We start from the raw sequence: 13,204 nt of genomic DNA, 5'->3' as shown, positions 1-13,204 counted from the left end.
GTAACTGAATACGTTACAAAATACATTTTGAGGCATGTCTTCTGTAGTGGAATACATTTTAAAAGTAACTTTCCCAACACTGAACTTAAATCATAACAACAGTTGTAACATCTGAATATTACAAACTGCAAGACTGAATAAATATAAATATTTAGAATGTTATGTAAAATGAAAAATAAATAATTGTTCCTATTTATGTTTTTAATGCAGTTCTTATTGCGTTGGTGGCAGGTAATCCATTCTGTTAAACTAAAGTACAGCAAGCACAACTATTATGGCACAATATGGTTTTTGTGACAGAGAGGCTCATGCTTGACACATGGCAGTCTTGGGGACAGTCACTGAGGGACAGCATACAAGACGAGTGCCAGATCCAGATCTTTCCATCACTCAGCAAGAAGCCTTTGGTTTTTGTTACTGTTACAGGAGGAGGAATTCTGGGGTCCTTTAACAGTGTGATGTGGTTTCCTCATCCTCACTCTCTCTCCTGGTAGAAAAGCAGGCTTCCATTCATGACGCTCAGCATCAGTGTAACGTTGCCTCTTCAGCTGATATTTCTTACAGTAGACAGAAGGCAAAGAGAGTCTGTCTAGTTAAGTATCTTTCTGCCATACATCAGTTCATAGGGAGAGAAGGAAGTGGTTGCATGCAGTGTTGTCCCATAAACTTGAAGCCTGCTTCCATGGCTGTGACGGCTGGATTGCTGTCTGGATGCAGGTGCAGAGGTCACGAAGAAACCATTCAATTGCTCCATTTGCAGCTGGGCAGTAGACAGATGTTCTGCTGTGAGAGTTGCCTGTATTATGGAGGAATGAGTCAAATGCTTCAGAGGTAAACTGTGTACTTTTGTCTGTTACATTAATGTTCTCTGGGTTGCTGTGACGACTAAAGACAGACGAGAGGAGCTGAACAACATCATTAGTAGTAGCAGAAGGTGAAAAGGCAAGCTGAGGCCATTTGGAGTAGTAGTCAGTCAATGCACCAGCAGAGAGCTCTTAATCTTTGTTTTGTGTTCACAATCCTTTGGTGACTTTCATGTGCTACTGCAATCAATGTAGGTCTCACTGTACATGGTGCAATGAGCCTCTGAGAACATAATTACTTAGAGTTGAGAGTTCATTATAGATGTTGTAATAAGGTGCAAGTGATTTGATTGAGGCAGACAAAACACTTTGTATTTGTGAGAGCAAAGCAAGCAGTTCAGGTCAAGTCGAACAGGCAGAATGAAAATCAGCAACTGGAAGTGACGACATGGCAGCAGAAATTTGAGCTACCATTTCAAGATCTGCATCCGAAGTGAGATGTGAAGAAACAGGCAGAAGCAGACGAGATAGACAGTCAGCTGCATGACTCAGAGAACCTGGGCGGTAAATAACAGCAGACCAGCGGGTGATATTCATTCTCGCCCTATGAATTCCTTTGGTGCTCAGCAGCATTGTCAGAGCTTGGTGGTCTGTCCTCGTGAAACATCAGCCTCACAAATATGTTCTCCTTTTCTCTGCAGTCCACACACAAGAAAGAGCTTCTTTTTCAACAGTAGAAAACGTTTGTTCTGTTGCAGACAGTTTGCAGGAAGTAAACGCCGCAGGTTTCTCTGTGCCATGTGGTGGAAATTTCTTTATTCTATGTATTGATCACATTTTTTAACCATATCACTTTAGTAACAGTTGTATCATTTTGTCACTTAGGTTAGCTTCACAAACGTGTCTTATGTTCTATCACATGTGTTCTACACAGACACACACAGCGGCCGCGGCAGTAAGTCAGAGACGTTCAGGTTTGTGGGGGGTTAGATGATAGATAGATAGATAGATAGATAGATAGATAGATAGATAGATAGATAGATAGATAGATAGATAGATAGATAGATAGATAGATAGATAGATAGATAGATAGATAGATAGATCATCTGTGGAAGAAGGGAGGCAACAGCTCAGTGAAAAACAGTCGTAAATGTCTCTCCTTGAAGGGAAGGTGAGACGAGGCAACATGTAAGAGTTGTGGAACATCTTTGTGTCTGTGTGTATATAAGATGTGAGGGCGGCGGCCATCATCAGAGAGGACCCTGGTGTTTGTCTACAGCAGTGGTTCCCAAACTTGTTTTTGGTAGGCCCCCCTTTGTTTTACAAGAAAATTCTGCCTCGTTCGGAGGCATGAGAGTTGTTTTTCAGAGTTGTTTCACTTTATGCACACAGTCAATATCTGGGCAGCAGGGATGCAGGAAGCAGGTGATGTGTTTGTAGAGATCACAGAAGCAGTAGGAGCAGCAGGTAGAACAGTGTTGCCTAAAAGGGTGATGTTCAGCCTAACACAGGAATTATTTTCTTTGTGTATGTAACCAGTTGAAGATCAGGTGGTTTTAGTGGTGTATCGCTGAAGTGCTCTTTCCATGGACTTAGTTTGTTGAACTGCAAATTCCGTTTGTGTTGCCAGTGTAGCAGCTTTATCCAGAGTCAATCAGGTCTTTCTCCTAAATAAATAAATAAATCCTATATGTCATTTGTGCATAAGCGAAAAGCATAAAGTACTAAAACAACATTGTTTCTCTGTTAAAAACGGTGATGTTTCTTCGTCCTGTCTGCAGCTGGAAAATAAACTCAAGGATGAGGAAAAGAGGGATGAAGAAACAAAGGAAAAAGTCAAAAAGGTACTTTTATGTTTTTACATTTAATTCTGACATTGATGCTGTTAATTTTTACCAACAAACACAAAACAGTTGTTTCGTTTTATAAATCAGATTTTATAAATGTTATATTTTGTGTGTGAGTGTGTTTAAGTAAAATCTGCTTTTATTTTTGGAGACACTACATTCAAAATCAAATATATCCTTTGGGCCTTCATTTATTTAAATTATTTAGATAATTCAAATAAAACATTTAAATAAATAAATCGTTACTTATTTATATGAACCAACTTATATTTTCATAATTCAGCTCTTATTTAAAGCTTTAATGTGACTCTGGTTGTGTTTTCATTATTGTGTCTTAAACATGAACATTTCTTCCTTCTGCTCTTTCTTCATGTAACATTTCACATGAATGCTGAAACCATCAATCAGCTCCTGCAGGAGAAACAAGCAGCAGAGAAACTGAAGAATCAGTTCAAGTCCAAATGTCACGAGGTTTGTTCTTCCACTGTAAACATTTTTAATATGCTGACAAAATCCTCTTTATCTCTGTATTGTAAAGAGTTATGAAGGAAACTTTAGATATAATTTTGTTTATTTGACACCAAATGTCTAATTCATTCAAATTCTCTTATTTCTATATAAAACTTAATTTATTAACTTTTTATGAATGAATGTGTGATTGCATTGTGTAATCACACACATGTGTTTTGCCTTCCATTGTTGCAGTTGCAGAGTAAGGAAGGACAATTATTTTGTTTATTTGTTGTCTGTTAAAGTATTTCTATGCATAAACATGTTGCTCACAATGTGAAACCTCAATAATTTTGTCACTTTTATCAACAAAGTGCTGCAGAAACAACATCTGTGTGTCTTTCTTTCTGACAGATGATCAACTCTGAGAAGGAGGAAATCATTCAGAAGTTGATGGCAATATTTCCTACACTGGACTCAAAGGTCAGTGAAAGCATCTCTCAGCACACAGAGGTAAACATGCACATATGTGATGCTGTCATCCTCCCAATGATCACAGACCTGTGCACTTATATTCCTGCAGTTTTGTCCAGCAGCAGTTTCTGTGTCATTAACCAAACACAACTTTGAAATCCTACCACTGCAAGATTGTTGACATTATCCCACAACACTTAATGTTGTTAACATCATGCTACATCAGCTCCCTTATATTTACATCATACAGCTTTAATGTGACTGGTTGTGTTTTCATTATTGTGTGTAACATTTCTCCTGCAGTCACAGAAGACAACTGAAATCATCAAACAGCTCCAGCAGGTGAAAGACAGAGTAGAGAAACTGAAGAATCAGTTGGAGAAGAATTCTCACGAGGTTTGTCTTTCAGTTGTAAACATTCAAAATGTGCTGACTCAACTCTCTTCATGGATAAAATGCACATCAATATTTACTCACCAAATCTGAAGGTCTGAAATATAAAAAAGAATCCAGGATGTATCCAAGTAAGAATATGTGCTGGATCTCAGGGTCTCATTGTCCTAACCCTCCCCACTCAGTTTAAGATCTGCATGTTCAGGCAGTCTACAGCCAAACATCAGTCACAGCAGAAACTTCTCTGTACAGAGATTTTTTGTATGTTGTGGAAAAAATAAATCAAAGTGATTTTCTGAGATTTTTTAAAAGAAAGTTGAAACCTTTGCAAAGGGATCAATACAGCATGAACAAGGTTCTTACAAGCAGTGAGAAAGAAGCAAAATAATAACATCTCCTTTGAGACCGCTCTCTTTCCCAATGTGTAACATGCCAGCGTTTTGTCACATCCTGAGGCAAAAGGTTCTACAACAAACCTTCAGTGTCCCTATGATACGCTCCTGGTGGTAAGACATGATCCAGCTGTTTATTCCAGGCCTAACTCAAACCACAGCCTTAATCGTGTCAGACAGTGTTTTTCAAAGCGATGAAAACGTAAAATAAATGTACATGTGTAGATTCATTCCACACGGTTCTCATGTTTCCAAACGTGTAACACACCGACATGTTGGGTGGGCGAAAGCACAACATACCGACGATTTGTCACAGTGTCGATATGTTACGCTTTGGGATAAGAACATGTTGCTCCTTTATGGCCATCGTGTGGATACAGTCTTTATCTGTTCAGTTGTAGGAAGCAGGATGTAGAACCTTCACTCATTCTTTGTTTAACAAACTTTAGCCACATACCAAAAGCACAATGAGGGTAAAAGAGGAGGAAACACTGTAAAACCTGCTCCACAGTAAAGTAGAAAGTTTGATTTTTTTATTTATTTTTTAACTGAGGGCATTTTGTGCTGTTGAAATTTGAACTTATTGCTTATTAAATATTGACCTTATCACACACCTGATCAAATAGCATTAAGTGGAAGTGAGATTTAAAGTTTCTGTTTATTGTTACGTTTGATGTGATTAACTGTGTGTGAAGAGACAAAGACAGGAGTGAGAATCCTGCACATGTTCATTATATTAAAGATGCAGCTGGAACCAGATATTTACAGACACTTCAGAAAAAAACATTTTTCTTTACTGTCAAACATCAAATCAGAGTAACATTTTTTGTTAACATATTTTTTGTATTTGTGAAATGTCCGAATAGAGAAAGATATTTGTTGTGGGTTTTTTATTACTTTCATCAGAGTCAGAAGCATACATGCACTTCTTAGTATTTAGTAGAATTACTGTCAAACTGTTTCACTTCAGCCAAACGTTTCAGATTTCCTTCCACAAACTTTCTCAATAGTTTTCTTGAATCTGGGCTCACTGAGAGACAGAACTGGTGTAACTGGGTCGGGTTTGTAGGCCTTCTTGCTGTCACTCACCTTTTCAGTGCTGCCCACAAATCTTCTGTGGGACTGAGATCAGGGCTTTGTGATGGCCACTCCGACACCCTGACTTTTTTGTCTTTAAATCACTTTGTAACTAATTTGGAGGTATGTTTGGGGTCATTGTCCATTCGGAAGACCAGTTTACATCCAAGGTTCAACGTTGTGGCTGATGTCTTCAGATGTTGCCTAAGCGTGTACTGTTTACGTGATCTATTTTGTGAAGTGCATCAGTCCCTTCTGCAGCAAAGCAGCTCCACAACATGATGCTGTCGCCCCCACACTTCACAGTTGGGATGTTGTTCTGAGGCTTCAAAGCTTCCTCCTTTTTCCTCAAATATAAAGTTTTTCATTACAGTTCAGTTTTTGTTTGGTCAGACCTCAGGACATGTCCCCAAAGATTAAGATTTTTGTCCCCATGTTGCAAACTGTAGTCTGACTTTTTTATGATGGTTTTCAAGTATGTCTTTTTCCTCCAAGAGTGACCTTTCAGCTCGTGGTACAGGACTCACTCAGTGACGCTGTTTTTCTAGTGTCAGTCAGCATCTTCACAAGGTCTTTTCCTGATGTCCTGGGTTTGTTTTGCACATTTCACACAAAAATGTTCCTCTTTTGGACTCAGAATCTGTCTCCTACACGAGCAGTATGACAGTTGTACGTTCCCATGTTTTTATACTTGTGTATTATTGTCTGAACTGATGAACGTGGGACCTTCAGTTATCTGGAAATTGCACCAATAGATGAGCCACACATGTGGAAGTGCACAGTTGTTTTCCTGAAGTCTTGTTAGATAAAGACACAATAAACTTAGTGCATGAAAGTAATGAAAAAACGTGTTCTTTGTCTTTATACTGACATTACACAAATACAAAAATATGTTAACATTTATTGATCTAAAACAAAACAAAAAAGTTTGACGGTAAAGAAAAAAGTTTTTTTATGAAGTGTTTGTAAATATCTGGTTTCACCTGTGCATTAAAGTATCCTTGTAAAAGCTGTGGTTCTGTTTAAATCCTTAATTATTCTATAAAATTCACATTGACAGAAATAATAAAGGTTTTTTTCAGGCATCAGAGTCTACAATTTATTGTCAAGGTCATAACCTGGAGCAGAGTAGCACCAACACTCATTTGTTGTATTTAAATAAAGTGCTGATGAAATAAATTGACTTTAGTTTAGTGAGTTTGTGACCGTAATTAAATTAATCATTAAAATAACTGCACCAATCGGATTGAGTAAGAGGACACAATAGTTAAAACATGTTGCTCACAGTGTGAAGCTTCAATAATTTTGTCACTTTTATCAACAAAGCGCTGCAGAAACATCAACATCTGTTTTTCTTTATTTCTGACAGATGTTCAAATCTGAGATGGAGAAGGATGGAATCATTCAGAAGATGCTGCAGATATTTCCTACACTGGACTCAAAGGTCAGTGAAAGCATCTCACAGAGGTAAACATGGACACATGTGATGCTGTCATCCTCCCAATGATCACAGACCTGTGCACTTATATTCCTGCAGTTTTGTCCAGCAGCAGCTTCTGTGTCATTAACCAAACACAACTTTGAAATCCTACCACTGCAAGATTGTTGACGTCATCCCACAACACCTAATGTTGTTAACATCATGCTACATCAGCTCCCTTATATTTACATCATACAGCTTTAATGTGACTCTGGTTGTTTCATTATTGTGTTAAAAAAGCTCCAGGTTGTGAAACAAGCAGCAGAGCTGCTGAAGGCTGAGCTGGAGTCCAGAAGTCGTGAGGTTTGTGTTTCCATAAACATTATGAATTTGTTGACTGAATTTGTAGAATCAAAGTGCACACCAGTATTTTTCTACAATATGTGTAGAAAAAATTTTTTAGGCTATATTTATTTAAGAACATTAAAAAGTCTCTCTGCATATTATTAGTGAGTTATTATTAGCATATGACAAAGATTCTATGATATGCATATTATCACAGAATCTTTGGATCTTTGAGTTTAAACGTGTTGAGACAGTTTACAACCAGAAAACTGTTTCTGATAGAATGAAGAGTAGACTGATATATGAAATATTCCTTTATTGGGGGAGAAAATCAGACCATGTCATAACTGCTTTAAGTCATACAGAATAGATATCAGAGCCTTACACACAGTCGTAAATTCCCACAGTGTGCACTATGTGCTTCGAATATTGTGTGTAGGTTTTGTTTCATACAGATCACCACAAAACATGTTGCTCACAGTGTGAAGCTTCAATAATTTTGTCACTTTTATAAACTAAGCACTGCAGAAACATCAACATCTGTCTTTCTTTCTGACAGATGATCAAATCTGAGAGGGAGAAGGATGAAATCGTTACGAAGCTGATGAAAACATTTCCTACACTGGAAACAAAGGTCAGTGAAAGCATCGCTCAGTAAGTAAAAATAACACGATTCTAGTTCATCTAAACCTAAATCTATGTTAACTGGAAGTAGAGTTTAGTCAACAGTCCACAACTGATTCTCTTCATAGCTGGATCACCCAGATTAAACTACTTGGTGTTACTATAAATCACCACCTCATGGTCTCAGCATAGAGACTCTGTCATCAAGAAAATGAGACAGGCCATAGCTGTGGTTAGGAAATGCTCCGTCTAAATAAGATGTTATTAATGCACGATCGAATAGATAATAAACGTTTTTAGCTTCCAGTACAAACTAAATTACACTTTGGCTTCTTTTTATTTATAAAGAAAGCAACACTGTTAAACACAACACATGTTTTCTCTGCTCAGCTGCAGTATCGTATGAAATACACAATCATGCTACACGGTGTGTAACAAACTGCAATTTAGTAATTCCTTGATCCAAAAGCAATTTTTAAAAAAAAATCGTTATATTGAGAGCATATTTTAAGAGGAATAAACTGCCTTATAACTGCCTTAGAGAACTAGCTACTATTCCTAATTTAAAAAATATAAAAATCTATTTACACAGTTTTTGATTATTGTAAATATTGTAAGAGGGGTTTTTGATTTTTATGCATTGTGCACGAAGACCAGCAATCACTGTTGTGGAAGCTAATGGGATTCCTTATATATAAGTAATAAATAAATAAAAAACACTTAATGTTGTTAACATCATGCTACATTTCACCTGCAGTGGAAGAAGAACACTGATATCATCAAACAGCTCGTGCAGGTGAAACAAAAAGCAGAAGACCTGAAGAAACAGCTGCAGCTCCAAACTCATGAGGTTTGTCTTTCCATTTCTCTATAATTGAATAGAATAAAAGTGCACATCAGTACTTACTCACCAGCAGACTTTACAGTATAAACGAAAAATAAACAAATCTAAATCTAAGGGTCTAAATATATCATCCATACATGATATTGAGGCAGTCTACAACCAAACCTCAGTCAGTGTCATGGTAAATTTTCTGTGGGAGGCAGAGTTGTGGACTCTCAGGCAAAACTGTGCTGGAAATAGTTTTATTGCTAAATTCCCAGAAAACAGGTGACGTGAACATGAACTGGGAACTAACTCTTTGAAATACTACCACAGAAACTTTCTAAACAGACAAGACACACAGCTAGACGGAGACACAGACATTATATACACAAGAGGACATCAGGGCAGAGAGGAGACACTCGGGGAACACAGCTGGACATGATGCACACAGGACAGGAGACTGAAATAAAATGGGAAACATGAGAAACACACACTGAGACACACTGAGTGCAAATGAGACAGAGAGACATGACTGGGGACCAGAAAGGCAAATAAGCATGGAGACAAGACTGAGACACAAATAACAAACAGAACTAGACACAAGAGGACGGGGAACACAGAGGGAGGGCTTATTCTAACCTAAACACACTTAAAGCATAAAATAAATGAAACCAACATAGAATATTCAAACATTATAAAGTCCAGAGACCTGGAACCACTGTGTCACTGACTCAGGACCATGACAGTCAAAGCAGAAACTTCACTTCTGGTGTTTGTGATCATGCAGAGGATCAGCTGTGTTTCAGCTTCTCATTAAACTAAAGCTGCTGCTTCACTTTACATACATGATTTGTTGGCTTTGTGTGATGGTGCTGCTGTCGTAGGCTGATGGAGAGGAGCAGACTCACTGCTGTGTAAAAGGATCGTTCCTGATCTGATTGTCATTCACATGTTAGAAGCAACAAGTTTCAGTTTTCTAGTTTAGATTTCAATCTGAAAAGTCTCCTGTTGATCTCAGTAGAGAGCATTTCTTCCTTCTGCTCTTTCTTCATGTAACATTTCACCTGCAGTGGACGGAGAAAACTGAAACTATCCATCAGCTCCAGCAGTTGGAACAAGCAGCAGAGATCCTGAAGATTCAGCTGGAGTCCAAAAATCAGCAGGTTTGTCTTTTCATTATAAATATTCTGAAATTGCAGACTCAGCTCTTTATGAATTATTATGAATAAAATAATAGTCCAAATCAGTATTTACACACTAACAGACTATTTAGATAAATAAATAAATGAATAAATAAATAAAACTAAATGTAAAGGTGTAAAATATATTTTAAATATGGATTTGGAAGCTACACATGCTGCTGTAAATAAACAGTCACCTTCCTCCCTATTCAGGGATTTTTAGATGTTGATGAAAGAGGATGAAACAATCAACTCTTCAGTAAAGTAGAAAAATGTTTTTCCCATCAAATCAGAGTGTTTTCTAACTTTTCTAACTGATTACAGCTCATAAGCTGAAGCACCAACCCTCAGCAGTTTTGGTTGAGTTTAGATTTTATGAGTTTGTGACTTTACATAATTTAGATTCTTTACATTTTATCATTTATTTATTTCTATAGCACATTTCATTACAACAGCAATGTTGATCAAAGTGATTTACAAAAATACAAAATAACTGGTAAAATAACTTATAATATTAGTACCAAACATCAAATACCAAAAAACTCTCATACTCTATTAAAAGCCAGTGAATATAAATGTATTTTAAGATAAGATTTAAAAGATTGACAGTAGGAGTCTGTCTGATGTGTAGGCGTCGATTATTCCACAGTTTAGGAGCTACGACCCCAAACGCTCAATCACCTCTGTGAACCAGCTTTGACCTTTGTGTGGCTAAAAGCAAAAGATCATTTACTCTTAGAGACCTAGAAGGTGGTCAGACAAATACCTGGGAGCCTGTCCCTTCAGGGCTTTGTAAGTTAACAATAAAATTTTAAAATGAATTCTGAAGTGAAGGCAAGCACCGGGGAAATATGGGAAGTCGTTTAGTTCGTGTTAGAAGACGAGCTGCAGCATCTGGACCAACTGCAGCTGGTCTCCAGCTAGGATGTAATAAAAGCATGGATCATCCTTTCAAAGTTTTTAAAAGAGAAAAATGATTTCACCTCAGTTTAAAAAAAGGCCGCTGTAAGTTAACTTTGTAAGTTAACAATAAAATGTTCAAATGAATTCTGAAGTGAACAGTGTGCCAGTGAAGAGAGGCAAGCACCGAGGAAATGTGTAGTTCGTGTCAGAAGATGAGCTGCGGCATTTTGGACCAACTGCAGTCTTACAAAGCAGCTCTGGTCAACTCCAACATATAAGGAGTTACAATAGTCCAGCTGGGATGTAATAAAAGCATGGATCGCCTGTTCAAAGTTTGTAAAAGATAAAAATTATTTCAGAGATAGATATAAGGTTGGAAAAAGACCGCTGGGCTAATCTGTTTTTTCAAATGCAAACTTTCTGTCAATTATAACCCCCACATTTTTGGCATGCAATTTTATAAAAGGTTCAATACTGTGCAGGTTAACAAGAGACGTGCTGGGATTGCAACTTGGTCCAAAAGTTATCACTTTGGTTTTGTTCTTATTAAAGTTAGAAGACATCCAGGCTTTAACTTCACCAAGACACTGAAGTAAGGGTTCAGGTAGGGCAGAACAGTTTCTGTTCAGTTGAAGACAGATCTGAGTGTCATTGGCATATGAATGGAAACATGTTATATTTTCCAAAAAATTAGACCTGGAAGCAGCATAAAAATAGATAATAAAATTGGCCACCACAAGTAAGGGGAGCTGAGGAAGAGATAAAATCTCCAAAGCTCACAGAGAAAGTCCTGTCAGACAGGTAAGACCTGAACCACTCTGATGGAATGACCTTGATGCTGCAATGCTCCAATCATGAGATGGAGATGCTGTGGTCAACAGTATCAAAGGCAGCGGTCAGATCCAAAAGCAAAAACAGAGCTGAGTCTCCTGAGTCAGTCGCTTTATATTGTACAGTAGATACAGAGAAAAACCCAACAATCATATGACCCCCTATGAGCAAGCACTTTGGCGACAGTGGGAAGGAAAAACTCCCTTTTAACAGGAAGAAACCTCCGGCAGAGGCTGTACACACTGACGCAATCTTGGTTTCTCTTAGACAAAGTAGAGAAATTTTATTCTATACAGTGTGTATCATTTAAAAAATAGAAAACCACCAATCAGACTGAGTACGGTTGGAAACATGTTACTCACAGTGTGAAGCTTCAATAATTTTGTTACTTTTATAAACAAAATGCTGCAGAAACATCAACATCTGTCTGTCTTTTTTTCTGACAGATGATCAAATCTGAGAGGGAGAAGGATGAATTCATTCAGAAGTTGATGGCAATATTTCCTACACTGGACTCAAAGGTCAGTGAAAGCATCTCTCAGCACACAGAGGTAAACATGGACACATGTGATGCTGTCGTCCTCACAATGATCACAGACCTGTGCACTTATATTCCTGCAGTTTTGTCCAGCAGCAGCTTCTGTGTCATTAACCAAACACAACTTTGAAATCCTACCACTGCAAGATTGTTGACATCATCCCACAACACTTAATGTTGTTAACATCATGCTACATCAGCTCCCTTATATTTACATCATACAGCTTTAATGTGACTCTGGTTGTGTTTCATTGTTGTGTCTTAAACATGAACATTTCTTCCTTCTGCTCTTTCTTCATGTAACATTTCACCTGCAGTGGAAGGAGAATACTAAAACCATCAATCAGCTCCAGGAGGTGAAAGAAACAGCAGAGAAACTGAAGCAGCTGGAGAAAAAAAATCAGGAGGTTTGTGTTTCCATTATAAACATTTTGAATTTACTGAGCCAACTCTCTGTATGAATAGAATAATTGCACACATCAATATTTACTCACCATCAGACTGTACATTATAAATGAATCAATAAATCAAAATCTTAGCATCTAAATTATTTAAAAAAATCCCAGATATAATTAATTTAGCTTAAAAATTAAAAATTAAGCTTTTTAATTTAGCTTTTACTTAACGTTTATTTATTTTATGCTTATTTATCCTGTTATTCTATTTATATTATTAATTTAGGTTTTACCTAATATTTATTGATTTTATTCTTGGTCATTTTTTATCTTCTTACTTTTCTTATATTTATATTGTATCCCATTCTTAATTATTTTATCTTTTTATAAAAGATGTATGTATCCATGATCGTTATGTTAATGGGAGTGTGGGGAGTGAGTTGGAGGGCGAGGTGGGGTGGGCTGCCTTTAACCATGTAAAGCACTTTGTATGAAAAGTGCTTTATAAATAAAGATTGACTGATTGATACATGTAAGAAAAAACAGTGCATTCATATTCCCAAAAGGTTGATTCTGTTCATCTGGACGTAACGTTTTCAGTGGGAGAAACGTTTGTCACTCATCCAAGTAACTTCTTCGTCAGCTTCAGCTGACTGCAGGTTTCCCCGACCTTATGAACAGTAGATTTATATAATCAATTAAAAA

At 37.2% G+C, this 13,204-nt stretch overlaps 1 protein-coding gene across 5 annotated transcripts in view; it reads left to right on the top strand.

The window, feature by feature from the left end:
• The window catches only part of LOC113028266 (uncharacterized), a 120,565-nt gene that overhangs the window by 25,919 nt on the left and 81,442 nt on the right, over nt 1–13,204 (top strand). For 3 of the 5 annotated variants that reach the window (XM_080293418.1, XM_080293417.1, XM_080293420.1), the window contains exons 13-19: nt 2,585–2,647; nt 3,059–3,121; nt 7,761–7,835; nt 8,583–8,675; nt 9,722–9,814; nt 12,013–12,087; nt 12,422–12,511. The exons of 1 other annotated variant lie outside the window; for it this stretch is intronic. In XM_080293418.1, the coding sequence (XP_080149544.1) occupies nt 2,585–2,647; nt 3,059–3,121; nt 7,761–7,835; nt 8,583–8,675; nt 9,722–9,814; nt 12,013–12,087; nt 12,422–12,511 (552 nt within the window). The remainder of the gene's footprint in view (nt 1–2,584; nt 2,648–3,058; nt 3,122–7,760; nt 7,836–8,582; nt 8,676–9,721; nt 9,815–12,012; nt 12,088–12,421; nt 12,512–13,204) is intronic. One more of the 5 variants, XM_080293419.1, reaches the window with a different exon arrangement.

The sequence above is a fragment of the Astatotilapia calliptera genome, chromosome 3, assembly GCF_964374335.1.
Source record: "Astatotilapia calliptera chromosome 3, fAstCal68.1, whole genome shotgun sequence".
NCBI classification, from domain to species: Eukaryota; Metazoa; Chordata; class Actinopteri; order Cichliformes; family Cichlidae; genus Astatotilapia; species Astatotilapia calliptera.
This window is presented reverse-complemented; position numbering and strand designations above follow the sequence as displayed.